This window comes from Rhea americana, unplaced genomic scaffold (assembly GCF_003343005.1).
Source record: "Rhea americana isolate MKP2758 unplaced genomic scaffold, rheAme1 scaffold_109, whole genome shotgun sequence".
NCBI lineage: Eukaryota > Metazoa > Chordata > Aves > Rheiformes > Rheidae > Rhea > Rhea americana.
Window position 1 is genome coordinate 1,156,747 of NW_028185139.1, and position 25,770 is coordinate 1,182,516.

Here is a 25,770-nt window from a genome sequence, read left to right on the forward strand (position 1 = left end):
ACAATCACAGGCCCTGGTTCTCATGGGGGACTTCAACCACCCTGACACCTGCTGGAGGGACTACACAGCAAGGCACCAACAGTCCAGGAGGCTCCTGCASTGCATTGATGATAACTTCTTGTCACAAACGGTGGAGGAGCCTACGAGGAAGGGTGTCCTGCTGGACCTTGTCCTTACCAACAGAGAGGGACTGGTTAGAGGGGTGAAGGTTGGGAGCAGCCATTGCTGYGGTGACCATGAGATGGTGGAGTTGAGGATCCTACAGGAAAGAAGTAAGGCAACAAGCAGGATTGCAACCCTGGACTTCAGGAGAGCGGACTTTGGCCTCTTCAGAGACCTACTTGGGGGAATCCCATGGGTTAAGGCCCTAGAGGAAGGGGGGTCCAGGAGAGGTGGCTACTATTCAAACATCACTTCCTCCAAGCTCAAGAGCGGTGCATCCCTATGAGTAAGAAGTGCAGCAAAAGGGAGCAGGAGACCTGCATGGGTGAGCAAGGAGCTCTTGGCCAAATTCAGACAGAAGAAGAAAACACACAGAATGTGGAAGAGGGGACAGGCTGCTTGGGAGGATTACAGGAATGCAGTCAGAGTATGTAGAGATGCTGCGAGGAAGGCTAAGGCCCAGCTGGACTTGAGTCTGGCAAGGGATGTCAAGGACAACAGGAAGGGCTTCTTCAAATACATCAGCAGCAAGAGGAGGACTAGGGAAAACGTGRGCCCGCTACTGAATGGGGTGGAGGCCCTGGTGACAAGGGATCCAGAGAAGGCAGAGTTACTGAATGCCTTCTGTGCTTCAGTCTTCACTGCTAAGGGCAGCCCTCGTGAATTCTGCAGCCTGGACGTGAGGGAGAAAGTCTAGAGAAGGGAAGACTTTCCTTTGGTTGAGGAGGATAGGATTAGAGACCTTCTGGGCAGGCTAAACATCCACAAAACCATGGGCCCGGATGGGATGCACCCACGGGTACTGAGGGAGCTGGCAGATGTTGCTGCCAGGCTGCTCTCCATCATCTTTGAAAGGTCCTGGAGAACTGGAGAGGTGCCTGAGGACTGGAAGAAAGCCAGTGTCACTCCAATCTTCAAAAAGGGCAAGGAGGAGGACCCAGGCAACTAGAGGCCAGTCAGCCTCACCTCCRTCCCTGGAAAGGTGATGGAACAGCTCATTCTGGAGGTCATCTCCAGACATATGGAGGAAAAGAAGGTGATCAGGAGTAGCCAGCATGGATCCACCAAGGGGAAATTATGCTTAACCATTCTGATAGCTTTCTATGATGGCATGACTGGCTGGGTAGATGAGGGGAGAGCAGTGGATGTTGTGTACCTTGACTTCAGCAAGGCCTTTTACACTGTCTYCCATMACATCCTCCTAGGTAAGCTCAGGAAATGTGGGCTAGACGAGCAGACAGTGAGGAGGATTGAGAACTGTCTGAAAGGCAGAGCTCAGAAGGTTGTCATCAGTGGTGTGGAGTCTAGTTGGAGGCCTGTGACTAGTGGAGTCCCCCAGGGGTCAGGACTGGGTCCCATCCTGTTCAACTTCTTCATCAGTGACCTGGAAGAGGGGACAGAGTGCCTCCTCAGCAAGTTTCCTGATGATACCAGGCTGGGAGGAGTGGCTGATACACCTGAGGGCTGTGCTGCCATTCAGAGAGACCTGGACAGGCTGGAGAGCTGGGCAGAGAGGAACCTCATGAGGTTCAACAAGGGCAAGTGCAGACTCCTGCACCTAGGGAGGAATAATCCTAGGCACCAGTCCAAGCTGGGGGCTGACCTGCTGGAGAGCAGCTCTGCAGAGAAGGACCTGGGAGTGCTGTGAACAACAAGTTGACCATGAGCCAGCAATGTGCCCTTGTGGCCAGGAAGGTCAGTGGTATCCTGGGCTGCATTAGGAAGAGTGTTGCTAGCAGGTGGAGGGAGGTGATCCTGCCCCTCTACTCAGCCCTGGGGAGGCCTCATCTGGAGTCCTGTGTCCAGTTCTGGGCTCCCCACTACAAGAGAGACATGGAGCTACTGCAGAGAGTCCAGCAGAAGGCTGGGCCTCTTCAGCCTGGGGGAGAGAAGACTGAGGGGGCATCTTCTCAATGTGTACAAGTACCTGGAGGGAGGGTGTCAAGGGGACAGGGACAAACTCTATTCAGCTGTCCCATGTGACAGGACAAGAGGCAATGGGCAGAAACTGAAGCACAGGAAGTTCTGCCTGAGCATGAGGGGGAATTTCTTCCCTGTGAGGGTGACAGAGCACTGAAACAGGTTGCCCAGAGAGGTTGTGGAGTCTCCTTCCCTGGAGATCTTCAAGGCCTGCCTGGATGCAACCCTGTCTACCATGCTGTAGGTGACCCTGCTGAGCAGGGAGGTTGGACTAGATGATCTCCAGAGGTCCCTTCCAACCTTACTGATTCTGTGATTCTATGATTCTATAATTCAAYAAGGGCCAGTGACTAATTTTCTACATACAGCACTGCTCTAAAATTTATCACCCAAATATATTTCATTGTTTTCTGTTCCAATAAAGAAGAAATTTCTAGTTATTCTCAKCAACAATTGGATGTTTGAGAGAATCTTGAAAAAAGAACTTTTTTTGACAAAGGAGCTTTCATCTCATTTACTTTGCAGTAAAAAGCAAAAACAAAACAAAAAGGTCCCGATCAATTTTAATAAAATGTTTTTAAGATCTGTATGAATCACATAAAGTAGTTATTTCTTTTGCTTGAAAGTAATAATGTAACTGTATTAAAGATTGCTAGGATTGCTTAGATAGATACAAAGATAAAYAGATAGAAATAAAATCCCCATGTTCCTAAATAACCAGCAGTAAACTCTGAAACTAAGAGGTCTTCCTCCCTTCTTCCTTTCTGTTATTAGTCACATTCACTTCTAATCTCTAAGAATAGTGCAAATTCTTTTACAGAGATCACAAGTTAAATCCTTGCTTAATTACCTTCATTGGATGAGAATATTAAACAGTATCTTCCTATGAGTTTGTGTAGAACTTTACATAAGGAGCTCGTGTACCAAACTTATCTGTGGTTGAAACAGCAATAATTACAGAATAATTGAGTAGCCCATATGGAGCCCCAGGGAAACAAAGACAATCCAAAGTTCCCTATAAAGGTTATATGACTACTTAGAGTTTCACCATTTGAGCTTGTATATAATACAATTTCTATTTTAGACAAGTATTATTGTCACAACTTTATTGCTAACCCTTAGTAAAACAGTGCTAAAAYATTACAATATTACTGCATCAAACCAACAAGGAGAAGAACACTGACAGTTTCACTCAATTTAGGTTTCTGAGAACTATACTGTTACTCTAACTTCTAGGTAGTATGCTGTTCTATATCATTCTTCATTACTACTTAGCTTTTGCAGAAAAATGTGTAAAAAAAGCTATCACTCTTTAGTAGCTAGGTTCTAGCTGAGATTACATGATTGTATTGCATTCATTACAGAATTATTTTTCAAGGTACTCTACGAAGTAGCTCTCTGCTACCAAATGTATCTCTGTAACACAAAGACACCCTGACAGACAAAAATCATCTTTGCTTTTACAAATGAATGCAAAATTAGTGTAGGTTTCCAGATTGACAAAAACTAATGTCTCTCACTTATCTTCATAAGTGACATAAGTGGAAACTAAAACACAGTGGAAGCTGCATTGTCAGCTGCCACTGCCCATCCAGAGAAAATTAAAACTCCTAAACAGAAGATCTAACTGYGTATGATTCCCTCTGAAAGCCTCTCAGTGAATACAGAGAACCAGAGGAGATCTGGAGCTCAAACACTCCCACTTCTTCACTTTGTTGGGGTGAAGACAACAGTTTATCGTCTTCTGTAATCTATACTCCAGTATACTTCTCTTACAGAACAGAAATTCTCTTCTGGACAGGTACAGTGAGAAACAATCTATTTTATACTGTCAAAAATGCATAAAGTTATGAGAGAAGATAAACAAAATTCCCTCAACTTGCCAGTAAATATGACAACTTCAATGGAAAGACCTCCTTGTTAGGGCTGGACAAACATATCTAAGGTCTTAGCACATTGGCTGTCTTACAACTCTTTGTCTATGAAGTACTTAGTACTTCACTGAGTTCCATTTTCTTATTCCAGCCTATTTCATTTCCAAGTCTCACATTCAGTTTGATTATGCTCTAATGATTGCATCCTGAAACTCCTGGGAATATCTAATTACATTAGTAATTAGGCAAAAGATAACCAGCCATCCTCCTRTTGCTGCAGTTTGTACTTCAAGCAATTCGCATGTGCACCAAGCTGGCAAATAAGGGTAACAACCAGTCAGCATACAAAGACAGACTTACCTCCAGAAGTGATAAAAAAGCAGAGGAACATTTAACCCCAGTGTGAGCCACTCTTGAGCGCACAAAAACATTATGCAGAAAAGGCTATGGATAGAGTACTCCGGCAACACCAGCTAAAAAGAAAGGAATAGAAATAAGAATAGGTGTCAGTAAAACACCTCTATGAGTTTAGCCACTAAAATAGTTTTTCAGAAAACAAACCATCTCTGCAAGTCTCCTATGTGTCTAGGTCTATCCCCAGACATACCTCAATTGACAGATGGTGTGGCTAAGAGTAATGAGCACAAGGTGCAGTGCCAAGTTTGTCCGGGTTCTAATCCTGGCTCTACTCCACTGGCTGTTGAGAGGCCTGGGACAAATCACTTATCTTCTCAGTTGGTGCTCCAGATTTCTGTCTGCAAAATGTGGATTGTATTACTGCCTCCTGMACAGAAGTGTTGTGAGACTAAAAGAGTGCATGTTTATAAAAGAGTTCTTAAAGAGATAAGTTTCATCACTGATCCATTCAAAGAGGAAAGAATAAACCTAATATTGAAGCCTCACCTTCTGTATTGGAGAGTGTCCTCCAATAAATAAAAGACTACTTCTACCACTTTGGTATATTATACACATCCTGAAGAGATCAAATTCATTAGTGAATAAGTGTTTTAAGCTCAAACCTCTAAGATGGAAAACTTACTTCCTTAGTAAATCCATGGCTCCCATCACTATGTGTTTCAGACCCAAGAATTCTTTCTATTAAAAGAAAAAGTGAGTGGGCAGCTAGCAGAAACTGAAAATCACATGATGTTAATTGAGTGGTTATTTCTAAAGGCATTTTACTTTTTTCCCTGTTTCTTAGGTGTCTTTCATCTTTTTTTTTCTTATGTCCTTTCTCAGAAATCTGCTATCTTCACTCAAGTCATAAAAGAAATTAATTTCCAACAGCTTWTATTTCTCATCAGCTACACAGTCCCATGCACTGTTGATCTGCATTTCTTGCTGTGTCTTGGAGCCATGTCAACTGCAGTTAAATCAGAAAAAACATTTGAGTGGCTGCTTTTAGTTTGAAATCATTTTCATCTGTCAAATAGTTAATACAAGCCCTATTTTTGAAAATAATGAAAAACCTACTATAATGTCTCCCATACAGCTATGCTATAATGGAGTCCAGCTTCTAGGCTTTTAGGACTMTTTCTAACTCACATGGAACATATTTTTACTTTCATTTAACTTTATTACTTGAAGTAGTTAACACATTTGGTATCTCTGTATCTATGCCTTCAGCTTTAGCCTCCACAAAAGCTTACCTTATATAGATGATAAATCACAGTACAATTACATAGTTTGGATTCCAGATGGCAGTTATTTATCACTGCTTGATTTTTTTTCATTTTTAGAATGTGATTTATAGCATAACTATAACCTTTCCCAAAATAATGATTTATCTTTGTCACAAATTGCAGAAAAGAAAGGTCTTAATGATGGATAGCTACCCACTAAACATCCTAGCACTTAAAATGTGTAACATCCATTATCATATATTTAACTTCTGATTCCACCTCAGTTCACAAACTTAACAAGAACACACCCCAGTGCCTGATCAACAGGCTGGCCAATAGTAAYGCATAAGGAAACCTATAGTGGAAATTTATGAAGAACTTAAAAAACAAACAAACAAAAAAAGCATTGTGAAACTGAAAAGGAAACAAAGGAAGCAGTGTATTCACAGGAACATACTCGCTTTCTAGTCACAGTTTGTGGTGTAAATTACATCTACCTAAGCTTTTGACAGAACATCAAATGGGCCATTTCTGTCTCTTTGCCCTTTTCTGAGAGTGATACTTTCSCATGGACATAAATAAATAAAGGATCAGTGCTGATCAGTTTCTGAAGGAAATCTATAGAAAAGAGAAAACAAAGCCCAGCCTACAGGCCAATTAGAGTTTATATACAAGTGATTTAATCACAAGACCAAATCTAAAAGTAAGTGAGAGAACTGAAAGCATTAAGCGTAGAAGGGCCCTCACAGCAAGGCTTGTGAGAAAAAGTAGACTATAACTTTAAATAATGAAAAAGTAACATGCCTCTGTTTTTGGCTGGAAGAATCATCATGCAGTTTGACACAATATCCTCTGAAACCAATGGAAACTTTCAATCAACTTTACCGAATACTGGATTAGGCTCCAAGAGAGAAGCAAATCTGGAGCAACAGTCACTCATTGTCATTTCTGCTGAGGTAGTCAACTGAGATAGTAATTGCTGTGATGTGGATCTCTCTTCAATAAAATTAAGCTAAGATCTTTAGTAGAAATTAAACTGAGATCTTTAATTTATTTCTGAGAGACYATATGAAGCTGTCAGATGGTAAGTATGTTAGGATATAAATAGTGTATTTCTACTTTGAACCCAGAGCAGTTTGCTTCAAGTAAAGACCTCTGGTTTTGGACACAATCACTAAGATAAAGTCTTGAAATGGTTCCAGAACACAGAGCTGAAGGAGAAGCTGGCAAAGGGGTACAATTCTTAAGAGTTGCAGCTTGGTTACTTTGGGTCCCAAGCTAGTAAATGGCACTACAAACTTATCACCAGAAATTCTGCTTACTGACATTTACCTGTGAAAAACCACGAAGAAGACTGAAAAGGAAGCACAATTTCTAGACCAAAATGATGCTATTGTTATAATGTATGTTTGTTATAATGTACAAAAGCAAGGGCAAGAAATTACTAGACCTTTCTATGCTTTGTTCTGATAGGCCTATTTACTTAAAAATATGTATCAGTAACTACTCAAAATCCTTATTCAGAGTCCATCATATCTATTTAAAATGTAAAATCTTGGGTAGATACCATATTCATATCATTACCATCTCACTATAAATATACAATATATCCTCATACAAAGTCATACACATACGCATGTACATGTAGATACATTTATTTCCCTCAAATTTGTAAGAAAATAAGGCAGGCTTTGCTGCATGTAGATGTCTATGGGAAAATCAGTATTGGAACTAARCACTTGTCTGCAACTTCTTCATGTTTGTAGGAATACAGTCTTCTGTAGATCAGAGCTGCAGAACGGTATTTCTCAGCTAGCTTGGTCCTAAATCATATTATTCAGTTTCCTATTTCCTCAGTACATGGTGCTGTTCTTATACAAAAGATAACCCCATTTTTTTCTGCCAGTCCTCCTTCTTATGCATTCTTATATATTAGTATTTCCTTCCCATATGTGACTTTGCTATTACAGAACATTATTTCACTTTTAAATGGAATAAATCTTACAGTTTGGTTCATCAGTGAATATGGCACACAACATATTTTCCTAGTTTTGGTTTATGTAAGGTATCATAGTGGCATGAATAGTAGTTTGCTTCCATCACTGCTAATAAATCCTGCATATTTAGGAAATCAACTCAATAAATGAATCAAACTTTTTCCAAATCACTGTTAAGTCACTGAAGTGTCAAGATTTTGTATTTCTTTCAACTTCTTTCTTAGGACAAATATTCCTGAATGCTACACAGTAATAATAGGAAATCTCAGTTTTTAACAGAACCTTTGTTTCTTTCTAAAAAAAGAAGACTCTGAGTCTACTTCAGTCTCCCCTCCTGCAACCCAGCCTCCATACTGTAACCACAGATTTTACGCTTACTCAGGACTCCAGCCATTAGGCACTCCACCCTTCGCAGAATTTCTGAGACAGTCTTTATTTTGCTGTTAAAGGCAAAGACAACTTCCTTTCTTAAAGCCTTCCTTCCCTCCCACAAATRACAGGAAAAAAATGAGAAGAGGAGGTTGAATCTCCTTCACATAAGAGCTCTGTTGATTACCCAAGCGGAAACAAGTTATTTACCTTGCAAACACACAAGCCCTCTTCTATCCACTTACTAGCAGCAAGAAACTGAAAACACTATGTATGCATAGAATCACTCCAGGGCCCCAAATTCGGCCTGAGGTGTGTGTGCTGCTTTATCACAGCAGGCACTGCTGCACCTACTTTCAATAAAGGATGACTGCAGCTTGTCACTATGGTGCTCACTTTGCTGCTTTTTCCATAATATCAGTTGCTAAAGCTGACTGGCAGAATTTGTCTGCAACAGGAAAGCGGGGGAGAGGGAAATAAACCCAAGRTTTTCAGAACACAGAGTTAATTTCATTACACTTTTAGAGTCCATCTTAATAGAGGCTGCCAGAACTAACCGAAATTCTGCTAAATGAACAATACAGATACAAAAGTAGGAAGAGTGTAGTGCAAGTGAAAATGCAGAATTACACAGAAAAATAGCAGTAGTGTGTGCATTGACCCAGAATGGGCATGCATCTGGAAGGCACAAACAYGGAAACAAACAAATCATGTCTGTTTGCTCTAGGTGTTACACAAACCAAAGAGGCAAGATTCACTGTGTATAACTTAAAATACACTGACCATACATCTTAGCACTTGCAACAGTTTTAAACATGCTACTTGAAACACATTAAATTTACTGTTTAAGTACAGGAAGGCTTCCTACTTTTTTCCATTGTATCTTTCCAATTCACTTTAAATGATTTGAGTTATATGACTTCCAAAACTTTCTCTGAAAGGCTGCCCTAGAGCCATTAAATGAAACACAGAGTTTTCAGTGCAAATTTCCAGGTTCAATTTCATTCAATCCTCCTGYTAAATGCCGTGCTCATTTGTGTCTCTGGAAGCTCTGTTCTCTAGTTGCTTATAGTCATCTCCTGGAATATTCAGCTGCACAGTTAAAATTGTTATGACACAAACATATATCCAGAGTATTTTTGGTTATTTACACCTATGTTAACCCAAACATAAAGAAGTAACTAGCAGCTTGCTATGTAGATGCAAAGAAAATGGATGGAAAAATGGATCTGACTATCGAAAGAACAAGTTGTAGCGTAAAGTCTTTCTATAGTACAGAACTGACCAAGTTCACATATACAGTTTTACATTTTATCCAGTGGAGACCAATGCTGCAACGCATGTGAGACTGAATCGCATGGACTGAATGCAGAGCACATATAAAAACAAAGRCTGTATCATCTGCATTTGCAACCCTCCTCCTTTCTGGCCCACAATGAAAAGCAGCAGCACAAAGCCAACACTTCGTAAAGGGAATTTTGTTATTCTAATGCATTATTGAAATTCATTTAAGCATTATCAAGTGTATATGAACATAAGTCATTCCACAGCACATATATCTGACAGTGAAATGAGTAACACAAAGAACCTAATTATCATTCTCACTAAGTAGTCCCTGTCCATCTGCAACATGGTACCAGATCTAATATTAAAATACAGAATTTCTTGATTCTGTTTCCATCTCAGCTACTGGAAGATATCTGTGTTTAGGCCTATAATTTAACTACTTAATTGTCTATTTTTATCTTCTGGAAGACTGAGATAATTAAAATCTATAGATTCTGTTAGAGCTGTTAGTGGAATAACAGGGCAGGGAGTGTCTTTTAAATTTATCTGTATAATGCTTTGCACTGAGCTAGTTTATGGCTGCAGTATTTAAGTCTTATCAGAATACAAATAATAGTAACTATTTGACAAGAGTGACAGAGGAAGATCAGGTCATTATGGAAYATTTATCAAGAATATCTATAAAGATGTCTGTTTTGCAGAAGCTGTTGGAGGTTATGAAGGGGATTAAGAAAAAGATTCTCCACTCTAAGGCCTGCAAGAAACTAGGCCAACTCAAAAAGTGCCCAGTCCTTGAAAGACATGCCATTAAGGCACGTGCGCTGTGATCTTACAAGTGTACATCCTCTGCCAACTGTTCTTTTCTGCAGGGATCAGGAGAATATCTTTACAACTCCTCTTCTTTCCTTTCCTTTTTTTTTTTTTTTTTTTTTAAGTTAATTCAGAACCAGTAACAAAAGCTGGGTTAGTAACCCCAGAGGGCAAACGTCTCTAATTTTCACAACCTTCATACAAAACAGGGTAACAAAAGCTTTCTTGCCCTACCTCACTATTACATTTCAGGCACAGCCAGCCAGGGCCCCCCACAGCCAGGGTTAGTCCAAGAGCCCAGCCAGGCTTTGTCTGCTCTCCCCAAACTGCTGAGAATGACAATTAGTATCGCAGCTGTTCATTAGGGACTAGAAAACCAGCACCTCATTGCACAGACAGGTCTGTGAGTGCAGAAATCTCAGAGATCATTAAAATGAAGCTCAGCCATCTGCACAGTACATGAAGGGCCCTCAGGCCTTCTCCCCGGGTCTGCCTCAGATTGACAGTTTCATAAATACTGAAAACTGCGTGTTCACTAAAGGCCTGTTCCCATAGCCGGAGCGTAAAGACTGTCAGTCCGAGGAAGTGTAAGGTGACTGTACRGAGCAGACACGGTAAAGACAGACCATGCCCTGCTATTCTAACACGTCTACTGAAAACATCAGCATTTAAATGCAAAGTAGGAATTTACTCCCTAGCCGAAACAGTTTCCATCCATATATAAGGTATGATGGAAAATGAGTTTATTCTATTTTTAACTATGGTACTGTTTCTCTGTCTTTGCATAGAGCTGCATAGGGTTGGATTCTGACTTATTGGTATGAAGAAAATTCCATTTAATATAACAGTAGTGTTCAAGTTAATCCCAGTATCCTTTTTTTTAATTAAAAAGCACATATAAATGCACATAATTGCTTACCAAATTAAAACAAATATAGCCCATTAACAAATAAAATTTTGCCAGTATCTTCAATACAACTTTGAGGAGCAAATGCGTAAGTTTTGTTACCAAAGCAGCTGAGAATTCTACTCTCAGGAGTACAATACAGGCAGCAGTTACTCATATCAATTTTTGCTGCAACTTCAGCCCTATTGTACTGTTTCTTGCAATATTCTGACACTGTAAGTACATATGTTTACACATGCTCCAAAACAGTAGCGGAGGAAACAGAATGGTAAGGCAACAAGGCAGTCTATTACAGGGTCATACTTCGTTTGCCACTTTTTAATTATTGAATAAACATTTAAAAGATAAGATTAACAGTAAAATAGAGTGGTTTAGCCTGAAATAGTTTTATATGTAAATATTTTCATGAGTAATAGTATTATCACTAACCATGTATATCTCCCCTCAAAGGATACTTCAATTTCCATCATACATTGCATTCGCAAGTCTTACTTCCTCCCTGGAGTAAAGGGGGCAGTAAGCACCAAACTGTGACTGAATCTAAAATTTAAACTGTTCCTTCTTAGGCTTAAAATAGTTATACAGCTTCTCCTGTACAATTCACTCCTGCTTTGAACACCTGCGCAGGAACAGCAGGATATAGCTTTTCATTATCTATAGTAAAGGACACAGACATCCTTTGGTAATGATTCCTAAAAATTTCAATTATTTTATGTTCTAACTTCTGAAAAGCGCTGAATTCAAGAACTTCTAAATCTGACTAAAAATAGTGCTGGCACAATGAACATATAAAAGAATGTCAGTAGTGACTGAATTGCCTGCCAAGAACACTACATATTCTCTAAGTCCTGCATATTCCTTATTTCTCATATGAGGATCATTTTCTCATCTAATCCTTTACAGATCTGGCAATTATTAGGATACTTTAGCCAAGCTAGTGGCTTATCTGCTAATAAGCTAAGTTTACTTAACCACTCTACATGACAAAACATAAACATGTAAAACTGACCTATTTATTTCTAGAGTGGTGTCAAATACTGATTTCTATTCATAGAACACAGAAAAAAAAAACGGAGGACAGTTATTTGATCTATTATTTAATAATCTTAGGAACAGGTGAAATATTTCTGGTGCTTTAAGTTCTTATAACTCCATGTCTCTAATGTTTCCTTTAGAATAAGTCTTCAACCAATTCACAAAATCATTTGAAAGAAAACCCACAAGCATTCTTTAAGCTAACAACAGTTTTCATTCAAACAGTCTCAGGCTTTCAAACCAAATGTAAATTCCATCTTCTTTCAGGCAAGCTACAGAAAACAATTAAACCAACACAGAGCTAATAAAAGTGCACAATACCTCAGTTAGAAATATTTTATTTGCTTTTCCATTTCCTCACYCCCCCTGCCAAGCTACATCCTTCTTTCCCTTACTCATGCAATTTGAGGACAGTTCTGCTATTTACACAAACAGCAAAATTTATCACATTTCTCTTCTGACTAACAACAAGTACTCCACCAAAATTGTCTAAAAATAAATCATGCATAAGCCATGATTTCTATAAAGTAAAAACTGGGTACAACTTTAGCTAACTTAAAATTTTATTATTGCAGTATAAAAAGTTACTGGGTCTTAATACAAAAACACTTTGTCAGAACCATTCGGAAGGCCAGAAGAAAGTTAACGTTACCATCTCTAACAGTTCAGCAGTGACAGTATCTTTCAAATAATTTATAAAAAAAGTATTCACACTTATAACACATATCAGTTTTCTCTCTCTCTCWCACACACACACATAGACTCTGATGTAAGAGTCCTATGTCACTTCAAACAAAAGAACACTTAATTTAATTTTATGAAAGACACTGGATTGATAGTCCAAGCCTTAACTGACAAAATCTGTACWGCATGGCAGGCCTAGGTCTATGAATTCTACTGCAGATCTAATGCTTTAGAAATAACAACATCCTTTATTCCAATGCCTACATGTAATCTCTAGATTTTTTTCTGAGAGAGTTAGCATAGAAGCTAATTATGTGTGCATATGTATAGTAGAGAGGAGTTTGTAGCTCATGCTCACTGTAATCTTAAAGACCTATCATCTCATCATATTGTCTATATTTATTAGCATTTTTGTAAAACAAACATCATGAAAATAGAACACCAAATAATTTCACTCCCAACAGCTCTCAATCAGACTGGAGTAGTTTTCAGTCACTGCCGGACTGAATTTGAACAGCTGCTATGGAGATTAAAGACTATATGCAATTACAAACTCAGTGAACCCTCAAACCTCTCAAAAACAGTAAACATACTTTTTTAGCTTCATTTAAAATTAAGATATTACAAYCATGCCTGCTAGCCAGAAAACTAGGTAGCTTTCTGAAAACAAGAGTTCCATCACTGGATCAGTCATGCAATCTTTCTTTTTCTGCTGTACACACATGTCTCATGAGCATAAAGGTATGCTCTTCAGAGTAGGGAATATTCCTTACTATGCATTTTTTTAAGCACTTGGTACATGAGGCTTGAATGTTTACATGAGCCTGGAAGCGTTGCCATAATGAAAATGTTTACGAAGCTATGATGGAGAAGGAGTGCCAAGTCTTGCTGAAAAGAATCTTTAGCTGAAGGTACAATAGGGCCTTTAAAAAAATCACAGTACCTAAATAATGAAAGAAGTAAAGAAGGCAAAATGAAAACAATGTCAAAAAATAAAACAAAGAAATATTCACCTAATCACAACTAAAGCAGAATTACTCCTGCATTCTATTTTCTTCCAGATTTTTCTAGTATGTTGGACATTAGAAGGCTCCTCATTATTCCTTTATGTAAAAAAATAACAAATATCTTGACAAATAAGAACACTCTGATATACTCTTGATATAACCGAAGACATTTTTAAAATATATTGACATATATCGACTTTTCATATGATAATGTTCGTTTGGAATGCCTTTGTAGTACCAACAGATCATATATTAAAACCTCTAAAGCAATAAGGACCACTGAAAAACTGTTTCATATTCATATTGTTTATCAGGTCAGTTATTATAGAATTCAGACCCTGATATGACTAGCAATGAAACTGCTATCAGATCGAAAGCCACTCAACTTGGGAATATGTGCCAGGCACCTTTGTGATACTTCCCTCTCCCAGTAATGACCAGACCCAAAGTTCCTGAAAATTATGATTTTACAAGGAGTAAAGCACAAGTGAAGTGCTACAAAGGCAGGGGCTGAACTGTCTAATTAAAAACTTGTATTTCCCACCTCATTCTAGTCAGAGTTTGACCTTCATCGCCTCTCCTGAGCTTCTCTGAGAATTTCTACACAAATTCAGACAAATTCAATCATAACCACCAAGAATGCACTGCAGCCTTTATTTAAATTGTGTCTAGATTATGTGAGTCAGTCTCAAATTCAGATCTAAGTCCTGCCCTATTCCACATGGTTTTAGGTCTGAATATCAACATTTACTCATSTCTTAGTAATAAACAGAGATTGCTCCAAGCTGTCAATATCAGTTAGGGACTGGGAACACTTGCATAGAGTTTTTGCCCCATCTTAGAGACAAATGATAGGCACAAATGCCTCACACGAAGTTGAACCCTTCCTAAATTCAGGGATATCAAAAAAGCTTTTTGATCTAGAATATGCTCTGTTTTGAACCACTGAACTACAGTGAAAAAGATTAAGAAAGTATCTGAGGTCATAAAAATAACTGAAAGAATGCACAGTATTTACTTAAATCTTTTTATACATAGTTATGTCTCCTTGGGTACAAACTTCCGTCTTTGTACTGACTCACAGGGAGATGTACCATTGAATAACTGCACAGGTAACTGTCGTACGTTTTCTACACACATAATTCTATATTCATTCTTGATAATTTATCCACTTGGCCTCTTGATTAGGGTTTATGCTGCCAGTCATGGAGTAGGAAGAATTTCCTGCCAGTTTTCCTGCTGCCCAGACCATTAGTCAAACTCAGCAGTTTCATGGTATTGATGAGGTGTGAAAAGAGAGAGCATTAGATACAGCAAAAAAGTACAACATGCATTGAGAAACCACTAACAATGATGAACTCTTTGAACTCCAGTGAGAATGCACAAAGTTCATGCGTTCCATCATTGTTACAATCACTATAAATAGAAAAAAAATGTCACACGGTCCTGTGACTTGTTCCCTTTGTGATCTTTCTTGCAGGTGCAATTTATCAGAGCTCTGGATACATCAACTTTTTCTGTGAGGCAGCACACCGGTATTACTTCCACTGTCTGAAATCACCTTTTGATGAAACAACTGCTCTCCTCTCAGATAACACAAGCACCTAAACTTCAACGACAAAATGCTGGCTACTAGTTAGGAGGTGTTGAAAATATGCATGTTACATGCCACAAACCTGAATACATTTACCTCGCATAGACAATCACAGAATGACAGAATAGTTGAGGTTGGAAGAGACCTCCGGAGATCACCTGGTCCAAACCCCCTCCACAAACAGGGTCAGCTACAGCAGGTTGCCTAAGACCATGTCCAGTCACGTTTGAACATGCAGGTATACAACGCAGGCATCTTTTGGTTAAGTAGACTTATCTTTACAGTGTGGCTATGCTGCAATGTTTGCTTTTTCTGTTAAGTCTAGCTAAATGAGGAACTAGAACATCTTTACTAGAGCTGAAAATAATTTATAGTACAACTAAAGGCTACTATTGCTTCTATTTCCAGTTGTGCAACAAACTAACCGGCCTACTACTGAAGTCTCTGTCTATAGTATTTGTCATACCCACAAAGAAAATATTATTCCTGTCTTATTAATCCATATGGGTGGATTCACACTACTTAAAAAACTCCAAGTGACTATACATCACACTTGTTAAATTTACTTGTATATCCTTACATTAAGTGCTTTAATATATCATACAATATGATTAAAGAAGTACCCTGCTGATGACTATCTGCATGGAGAGTGGCTAAAAGAATATCACAGATTATGAACCCCCTAAACCTGTGATAAAGTCATCAGCTGACCTATCCAAAAACACACACTAAAAAAAATCACATTATCTCAGGCTTGTAAATGGTCATGAGGCTGAACATTGGAGAGAGTCATCAACGTAACAATCAGCAGATTTTCCAAGAAGCAAAGGATGCCATCAGTCAATTGAAACCAGTTACTGTGACAACCGACCCTCTCCAAAGGGGTATGTCCACTATAGCTACTGCATGCAAAGAATGGTAGGAGCTATTGGTAGATGAAGGTCTGGAACTTAACGAGGTACAAATACAAAAAAAATTCACATGGCAATTACTCTAGTGCACATTTCATCCAAAATATGCAGGAAAAAACTTGTCATCTGAATAAGAAGAAACACGGAGAGACATTGCTACCTCTTAAAAAATGCAGACTTTCTGTAATATTTATCCGCATTTAAATATAGAATAACCTCCACACTAAGAAATTAATGTTTTCATCTGCTATTAAGGAAAAATTAAAAGCAGATGAAAATCTTGTTCCCTATTAACTGGTCCAGCAAATTCGGCAAACTTTCACTGAGTATTTTTTCCCAAACTTTGAGTACATGTATTCAATGCTGACAATAGGTATGACTTAAATGCAATATCAAGCTTGATCATCTTCCTTGGAATTCTCCATCTACATTTGAACCTGCAGTGTTAGTCCACAAACCTTCATGTTTCCGATAACTTATACCTCTGAATTACTGTTGTTTTCATACATATAAGTGGCTTTGACATTTTTACAGAATATTTAAAAATGAAAATATACCAAGTTTTAGCTGTAAATACAGTGAAATCTAATCAAAATGTATATTAGGGAATGTCCTGTAAAATATAAAGTAAATTGGAAGAACAGTTTTATTTTTGCAAGGYAGTAAAAACCAGAACTTTATCTGGTAAACACACAATAAATTTCTACCACTGCTATCCCAGATCCAGCTTCATTGGAAACCACAGTGACAGAACTATTAGAATAGACCGAGACTTGACAAACCACAGCTTCCCAGCTAGGGTGTTAAAATACATTTTGAAAAGGATTAAGTGAAGACAATTTTTAACACATCAGCTCCTGATTTACCCTCYTCTGTTGCTGTTGCTAGTACTTGAGTGCTGAACTGCCTGTAATTCTGGATATACAGAAATTGTTCTTGGGGGGGGGGGGGGGGTTGTTTGCTTGCTTTTGTATTTTTTAAGACAGTTCAAGTTCAGCTGGAATATCTTTGAGGTTAATGTCATCTTATCTGTGGTTAGATTTCTTGCCAAATTTATTCTCTTCCAATCATCTCTTCAGGACTTGCAAAAAATTCAATTAAAATCAAGATAAAGGGTTGAGCTCTGGTATTTTCTTACACTTGCAGTTTTATGAATTTTATGCCTAACCTAACCAAAATATTTCCACTGCAGTAGGGAAATGAACAAAAAAAATAATCTGCCTTTTTATCTACCTCAGTTCCCTCCCAGGTAAGCTCCAGTTCCAGTTTTGCTGTTCATAAATCTCTCTTTCTTGAGTTTAATGGAGTTTAAAAACAAATATTTGCTGTTATTTTGAGAAAGGTCACTTGTATTGTTCAGCAGTGTTTGGTGTGAGCAAACTGAAGTTTGAAATGTTTGCTGAGAATGAAGCAAGTTCAATGAACCTTCCTCCTTACAGTAAGGATTTACCAGTTTAATTCAAATACCATAATGCTGTTGGTTATAATCATAACCTCATCATAGCTTAATTTAAGTCTCCTCAAAAGTAAAGTAATAATATTAACAGAAGTTGACTAATTATATAGACTATAGTTTAATGTAGGAAATTTCTCATTGCCTTTAGTGCTAAAATAAGTATTTCCAATAGGAATCAGCCAAGTAGGTAGATTTTTTGAAATAAAACTGCAACTACAATTATAAAATAATATTGCTGTCATCATTTACTAAATATGTTTTAATAACTCCCCCAAATATTTTTTCATTAAAATCATAGGAGATCTATATGGCACACCTGAGCTATCCTGCTCCTCAGCAGGGCTAAGGAGCCCAGGAAGACGCCAACCAAACATCACTGTGTTGCTTCCAGTGGCCCAAGACAGCTCATTCACAACTCGCTTGTGTATCTCTGTGCAGCACTGTAGTGTAACACAGGCATATCCTAAGAGAAACAAAGGCAAGAGAGGAGCCTAGTGGACCAAGCAGAGGACAGTAACACTCGGACCTATTCCTAGCTCTTTCAGAGATTTGTTACAGAAAGATCAGTGGAAAACAGACAATTCCTCCACCTTGTCAGTGCTGTGGCTTTGTCTGCATTTCTCTTTGTTCCTGTAACTTTGTTGCTAGAGCAGTTACTTTTCCTGGAAATAGCAGCAGCATATGCTTTTCTGGATGAGTTGCTGATAATTTAAGCATCAGCTGTTCTTATGCTAGCCCAAACAGCAGAGCTGCACCACTCACAGGTAGGAAACTGATGACAAAATTTAGCAAAAGAGATAGCGAAGCTGCAGACGGCACAGTGCTCACCAGTACCAGCAGGCCTCTTGTGTGAATCACGKAACAGCCGTGTAATGCACCGATGGCCCCACAGTGCAATACTCATCAATTCAAACCACACATGCCCCTAAACAAGCCATTGAGTGGAATGAGATCTGTGTATCCTGAGGGAACGTGACATAATGCTGCTTTCAAAAAATAATTCCTTCCTATTGTTTACACTAGGAAACAAGATATTTGTCCATGGCTATTCAAAGTTCATAGCTTCTTTATATACTTCTCCAGTGACCAGAAAATACAGGTTGATCTAACTCTAATTTATAGCACTGTACTTGTACACATGCCAGCACCATACAAACCTGCTTCACACGCTCTCTTAATTGTTGCTTTAATGATATAGAAACATTTTCCCCACGCCAAATGTCAGAAAGTGCCTGGCTGCAGATCATCTTTCCAAAACTATTTTATGTTAGAAAATGTGGCTAAATTATGTAGTATCTGGTGACATAACATATACCTAGTCAGTCTAGTAATAATATCCTCCAAGTAAAATCCACCTTTAGGAGACTTGGCCTATTTTGGCCAGATTTTTATAGCATATATGGTATTGTATGCATATTTAATAATTCATAAGAAACCATCTTAAACAGCCTAGAATGAAACTGAACATATTTTTTATAGTCTACCTATAAACCTCTTTAAAATACAGATTTACAGCAGATCCTAAACATTAAATCTTAGTGTCATAAGTACTAAGATACTATAATTTTCAAAGTCCTTTAAAAGAAATAGCTGATCTCAATCCGTGGGAAAACATGTATGTCATTATTTCATAAAAAAAAAGAAACAGACCTAAAGCCAAATAAAAAACTAAGTTATAACATAAGGGATAAACTTAGTGCTTGCTGAAAACGTCCTAACTGCTATTTTCATGTATCAATATAACAGACACGGAATATCTTCACTCTTTTTCCAGCATTTTTCCTCAACAGTACATCGTTTATTTTATGTAGGCCATAGATATCATTAGTGATTTTCATTTTTGAAGACTACAAATTGCCATAGTTATTCCAACTTCCTCTTCTTGTATCTCATCTCTCAATGAAAACAAATGTGTCCCCAAAGAATGTTGAAGGAGAGGTTGAATTAACAAACTACTTAAGCGAGCAGAAGTAACCCAGTCCTTGATGTGCACAGAGTCTGTAATTTGCCAAAATGCTCCATTTTACTGTTCAGTGAGGCTGAGGCTCAACAGAAATTAAACACTGGTGCTGGCAAGGCATTCTTATGGGGCTCACATATATTAATTCATTATCACCCACCAGTTGCTTTATATCAAAGAAACTGTGGCACAGCTTGAAACTGGCTGGGTGCCAATTTCACAAAACGGAAAGCTATTAATAATAAGTATTTTCTCTGCTTTTCACATCTCTTGTGTCATAAGCATGTTAAGTAAGTACTTAAATGTGCTTCTTGACAGCCACATGCTCATAATGGTGCCAAATACATAGGTCTAAAATTCTGATTCTTCTGAGAATGTCACTTCATAGATGCTGATGTGGCCACAGTAACCTCTTTGGATCAACCTGAGCCAACAACCCCTTGCCCTAGCTTTCCCCAAACCTCTCAGGATAAGGCAATCAGTTACTGAAAAATACATCTGAATTTATTTTTTAGCTTGATTAGGATGCAATTAGCAGTCTGTACTTCACTCATGACCTTTTAAGGAAGAATGAAGAATAATTTAGGTGGCTGTATTACTCTGGAGGTGAAGGCAATTCATAGGAACTTGAATATATAAAGCAGAATAGTTTGGAATGGTGATTATTTTGACTTCACTGAGTCAAGATGACAGAAAACTCTCTATCAAGCTATAGAGGAAAGGTGTAACCTATGAATGTAACCTACAATTTATTAGCTCCTTCAAAATCTGCAGAAACAGAGGCATTCAACATCTCTCTTGGCTCAAGTCAAAATAAATATTATCTCAACCTTTCTATTTAACCAGTTAAAAAACTCAAATACTAAACATGTCATTAATAAAATGTTTCATTTATCAAACTGTAAGCCACTGTCCAGAATTCGTATTTCTAAAGCCTGTATCACAAATGGTACCATCAGATGATACGCCTATACACATCTGAAGCTGCAACTGCAAAATAATGCATCATCTCTGAAAAGCACATTCTAAAATGAAGGGATATATGTTCTGAAGTTTCAGTTCTTATCCAGAAATCCTGGCTTACRTTAACCTCTTATAACATATCTTGCTTTTTCTTTACAAAGTCACTATGATTTCCTCTTCTGCAGTACAACTCAGCCTTCATCAGTGTGGTGAGAGAATTATACAAAAAGAAAATGAATGTAGGCCACCACTCAGTGGCTTTACTTCTCAGAAACTTCACAAAATCCGAGCTCACCTTTCGCAGGAGGAAGCAAATACGCTCAATATTTCTCAACCGCTCTCGCTGTCAAAGAAAAGTGGAAAAAGAGGAGGGAGATTAGCTGGTGTTATAAGTTAAAAACAATATATTAAAATTACAATAGGTCAAAAATTAATAATTATTGGGTTCAAGGAAGTAATGTATATTATTATTTTACCCAATAGTATTCACTTCTTATCTACTGCTTRCAAGTAAAATAACTTGCTCATTTCAATACTCCTCTAAGTTATTTTTTCATCTGTTACCGGGTATAATTATATAAAGTAGAGTTTCAAACCACAGCTGGCCTTGAGTTAGAGGCTACAACTTCTTTTTAAGTCAGTATTTGTGACTCTGTACACTGGTGCTAACTTACATCAAAAAAACTTGGTTTTGCATTTTCAGGTACCCAACCTCCAACTTAGAAAATAGCTGTAAAGATGGTACCTCTCTACCCTTGACAGTTTGCCTGAGCTACATGCAACACAGAGCTTAACCTATTAGTAAAGAATATCTGTAAAGTCCAAGAAATGTCACTTTAAGCAATGAATGCATTCGTAAATACTGAAAGTCACTATAATTGAGCAGTTTGACTGCAGATGGGGCTGCAAAACCACTCTGCTTTCCAACAGTGTAACCAACATCCTAGTATTTCCAGTGATGGTAAGTGTGCACAGTAGATCTGATTTTCTTGGTGAATTTCTCACTATAAGCCATTTAAAAGAGAACCTGTCTTTGATTTATTTTATTTCTGAGAATTTTGCTTAGAGCATCCTTAGACTGCTCAATTATGGTGTCTTTCAGTATTTATCTGCATTTACTGAGGTTTATCACAGAACAGGTCTGGTGCATTATGCCCAGTAGTAGTGAGGCAATTTGAAACCAAAAGCAATTTTACAATAAGTCAAAGCACTGGACTGATGTAGATCTTAACATAAACTTATGACAGAGTAATGTTTTCCTCCAGACATAGGAAAAACTCTTCTCAGCAGTCACCTTCCTTAAACAGGTAATGGAATGCACCAGTACAAGAAGCAAACTCTTCCTAAGACTGTGCTCTTTAAATGTTTTAAAATTGCTCCAAGTTTTGAGCTTTATTTCTGTTCTGTAAAGAAATACCTCTTTTCCTCAACCTTCCCCAAGTTTAATCATTTTAAAACATAAGTATGTCATTTTGGAAAGACTGTGGCAGACTGATAAATACAAGACAAATAGCTTGCTTCTGTCTCTGACATCTGTGATCTTAAAGAGCTTCAGAAATTTTAGGTTCATCATGGTTGTAATCATGAGACTGAATGTACACAGAATGTGCCTGTGCACCTGCAGAAACCTTTCTTGCCTTCACTGGAGCTAAGCGCAGACAGAAGGACAATCCTCTCAACAACCTTTAGAAGACAGATGCCTAACTGCAGCTGGGGAAAATCTATCTTTGGACTGACAGTTATACAGTGTGAATCAGGAAATTTGAATTCAGTTCTCAGCACTGCCACTGTTTTTATCTTTGATTTCTCCCTAATTCAGCCTACTTTTGATATAATGCTCTACCCTACCTCTTAAAAACATGGTAGAAAATACATAAGTGAGTACCAGATTTTCCTCACAGTGCAACGAGGCTAACTACCCCACCAAAGAAATTGAATGTGGGCACCACTGAGTATGCACAGGGAAAAGACAATTGACATTCAAAAAGACATTAGAAGAAATATGTAGTATTAAGAAAAGTTCATATAAAAAGATCTTCCTATCAATATAAAGCGCACCAGCATGTGCACTGTGCAGAAGGYGGCAAACTGAGATTACTGCTTGACTTACCGTAAGAATTTTTGTACATGGCAGTCAAAATAATGCTACCAATCACAAAATATTTTGCAGCTCTTTACTGGAAATTCTACTGAATCTAAGTATCATTTGCTTGCAATTCAACATCTTGATAGTCTGTAGAAATCAAATTCAGCACCGGTCATAAGCATTATAATTTCAAGGGATATGATGGGGCCAAGTTCTGGTCTTAGTTATGGTAGTGAAAATCTGATGCAAGTTTAACTGTAGTTAACCAAATCACTCTAATTTACAGTTTTACTTTAAAGATGTATTTTCATAAGCTTAAACCTGGGTTGCATTTTGGTTCATGAGGTAAAACCAACTTCACAGTTGTAGGATGAAATTTAACCTTTCTCACAGCCGATGCAACAGAATGTGTTATTAGCTCTTAAAGGACCAGGAGAACTTCGAGCCCTGTCATGAGACAGGGAGGTCTAGGAATGCACCTCTTATGCAATCCCTTCAAAACTTTGGTCAATATAGATGGCACTGGGGATGGTGGTCATACCATACGAAAATGCAGAAAAAGTAAATGATTTTTAAAAGGAAAATTGGTGCCATAGAATGAAAAGATAAAAAGAAAATTTTAGCATTACATTTTAAGTCCTTCAAAATTTTGAACTTCCAAAGTGCATTCCTGTTTTCTCCAGCAGGAAAGAGAGCTATTAGCATAAAGAGCTGCCACCTGGTTGCCTCAGACAGGCCTGGTAAGTCAAATTTGCAAACTACAATCATATTCACAACAGACTCTACATTCCATTCCATGCTCACACTTTCACTGATAGCTCAGAGCATCTCTCTCTTTAGCAGTTATTGCTTAGCAGGCTCCTGGTTGTACTCACTGCGTGGACTGGGTTGCTCTGATCTATTGGGCTTTTGAAGTCTGTCCGTAACTCATCAAAGGCGATTATCTGCAAAACAATTTTTTCAAATATTTTAATTAATGCTCAAATACTTTTGTTGTTGTTGTTGTTTAGTTAGATTCTAGCCAGATGCATTCCCTCCCTCCCTTTCCAAGACTTTAAGTCATTGCAGAGACCCAGAATCAAACTGTGCTTCAGATATTACACAAATTCCAGAGGCTGAGCTCCTGACTTTTTCTATATCAGGCTGGGGAAACAGAGAACAAATCAAATTCTTATAACAGAATACAGGGAACTAACTTCCTCAAATATACAAATGTAACAATCATTCTATGAAATGTTACAGCGTACATGTTTGCCTAGGTGTTCAAAAAATAACAAACTGCATATTAATACAGGCATTATGTAGAGAGTTAAAATCTCACCTATTCTACAGATATGGAATGAAAAAACAGAAAGCCTGAAAATGACCTGTCCATGACTTATATAACAACTTACTGGGAGACCTGATAATAAAACCTGGAGCTACAATCCACAGATCTAACTACTACTCTGTATCCCACTCCAACACTGCAGTCATCATGCTGAAGCACATTTCAAATCAGAAAAATGTGGCATTTCATAACAGCACATGGCAGAATTCAACTTATTCAACTACAACAAGCCACAGTGCCAGAATAAACTGCGAAGGGACTACAAAGCGTGATTATAAATTAAACATTCCTCTCTGGGGATGCTGTATCACCACAAGTTAGGAGTTAGATCTGCAACAGACTAAGGTGAAAGACTGAATAACAGAGACTGCTACAAGGCCTCAATATGATTGTGAAGAATTAGGTTCATATGACAACTCTTTAACACTACTTGTAGAGTTCCTCATATTCCTGAGCTGAGCCACCTGTTAACAGGGTAAAATCCATGCCAAAGTCGGGCACACATGCTTGTGTTTGTAATCAGCTCTCACTATCAGTACTAACGGGATCAACAGAAAGGGGGAAGGATGGCCTCGTAACAGGTAAGAGAGTTGCCTCTGTTCACAGCTCTGTCACTGATCTACCTTCTGATCTGGGGCATCTCCCTTCAATTCTCTTTGCTTCACAGCACTGGTACTTACAGATGTAGGTTTAAGATAGAAAACTAGTTAGGAGCTTCAAGTGACAACTGTTTTTAACTATGTATAATGGAAACAGCTTTTTTTATTGTAAATGCAGAGATGAGTTGAAATTTCTTTGAAATAACGAATCAGAGTGAATTTGCTGTGAAAATTCTTTTTGGTAGTCAGTAACAGCAACAAGCAGTTTGATATAATGAYGATACAAAATGACAGCCAATACAAGAATAAGCTCATGTGGCAAAGCAGCACTGGATTGAGACAACACTGGGAAATGGTATACTGGAATCATGACACGGAACCTTTTCCACAAGAAGTCCAAGAAAGCCTTTAAAGATTCAGGGAACACAGAGGCAACATGATAACCCTCAAGCATGTTTAGAAGAGAAACCCAGTCACTCTGAAAAGACAGAGCCATTAAGGCAGGGCTCTGCTGAGCAGGGCTCTAACACAGCTAAGAGAAACCTTGGAGAAATACTAAGTGACAGTCTGGAAGAGAGATTAGCTTCAGATACAATATGTGTTTAGATTTTGGCTTTTATTTTTTTTTCTTTTTTTTGGCCACCATTCCCAACTTTTTAGTCAAAAACTGCATTGTTTGTTAGCGTACAATTCATTTTCACGCAGGAAGAGCGAAATTAGGTGCAAGAGGACATCTTTCCTTTTCCTGCGCTAGTAGTGCCCACTCTTGCTAACATKGTTGTAACTCGCCGTAAAGCATATTTACCTGTAGCTGTGGGAACTGCTATATCAGCTGTGTCAGAAGCTTCAACCCACACAGACYCTCTTRCAGCAGATGCTGCCCTACAGGTCTCAGGCTGCAGGGAGTGCTTGGAGCATCTCCAGAAGGCCTGGASTGATGGTCYGCCCTCCTGCAAGAGCTGTGCTGYTGTTGAGGATTTGTGTCCTCAAGTGAAAGAGTTGCAGGATGAAGTCAGTAGGCTGYGAAGCGTACAAGAACGTGAGCAGGAGATAGACAGGGTGTTCTCAGAGACCSTACTGCTCCCGGAGTCCCAGTCCCCTGCAGCAGGGGAGCTGCTGGAGGACTCTGTGAAGGGTGAAATAGTACAGCACAGCACTGTCGAAGAAAGCCAGAAGCTACTTGCTTCTCAAAGAAAA

General features: G+C 38.4%; 1 protein-coding gene across 1 annotated transcript in view; it reads right to left on the reverse strand.

Moving 5' to 3' along the window:
* CNIH3 (cornichon family AMPA receptor auxiliary protein 3) overlaps positions 1-25,770 on the reverse strand; it is a 54,309-nt gene that overhangs the window by 5,032 nt on the left and 23,507 nt on the right. The window contains exons 2-4 of the mRNA XM_085311046.1: positions 23,520-23,588; positions 20,854-20,901; positions 4,317-4,429 (exon numbers count right to left, since the gene is read on the reverse strand). Coding sequence (XP_085167172.1) covers positions 4,317-4,429; positions 20,854-20,901; positions 23,520-23,588 — 230 coding nt within the window. The remainder of the gene's footprint in view (positions 1-4,316; positions 4,430-20,853; positions 20,902-23,519; positions 23,589-25,770) is intronic.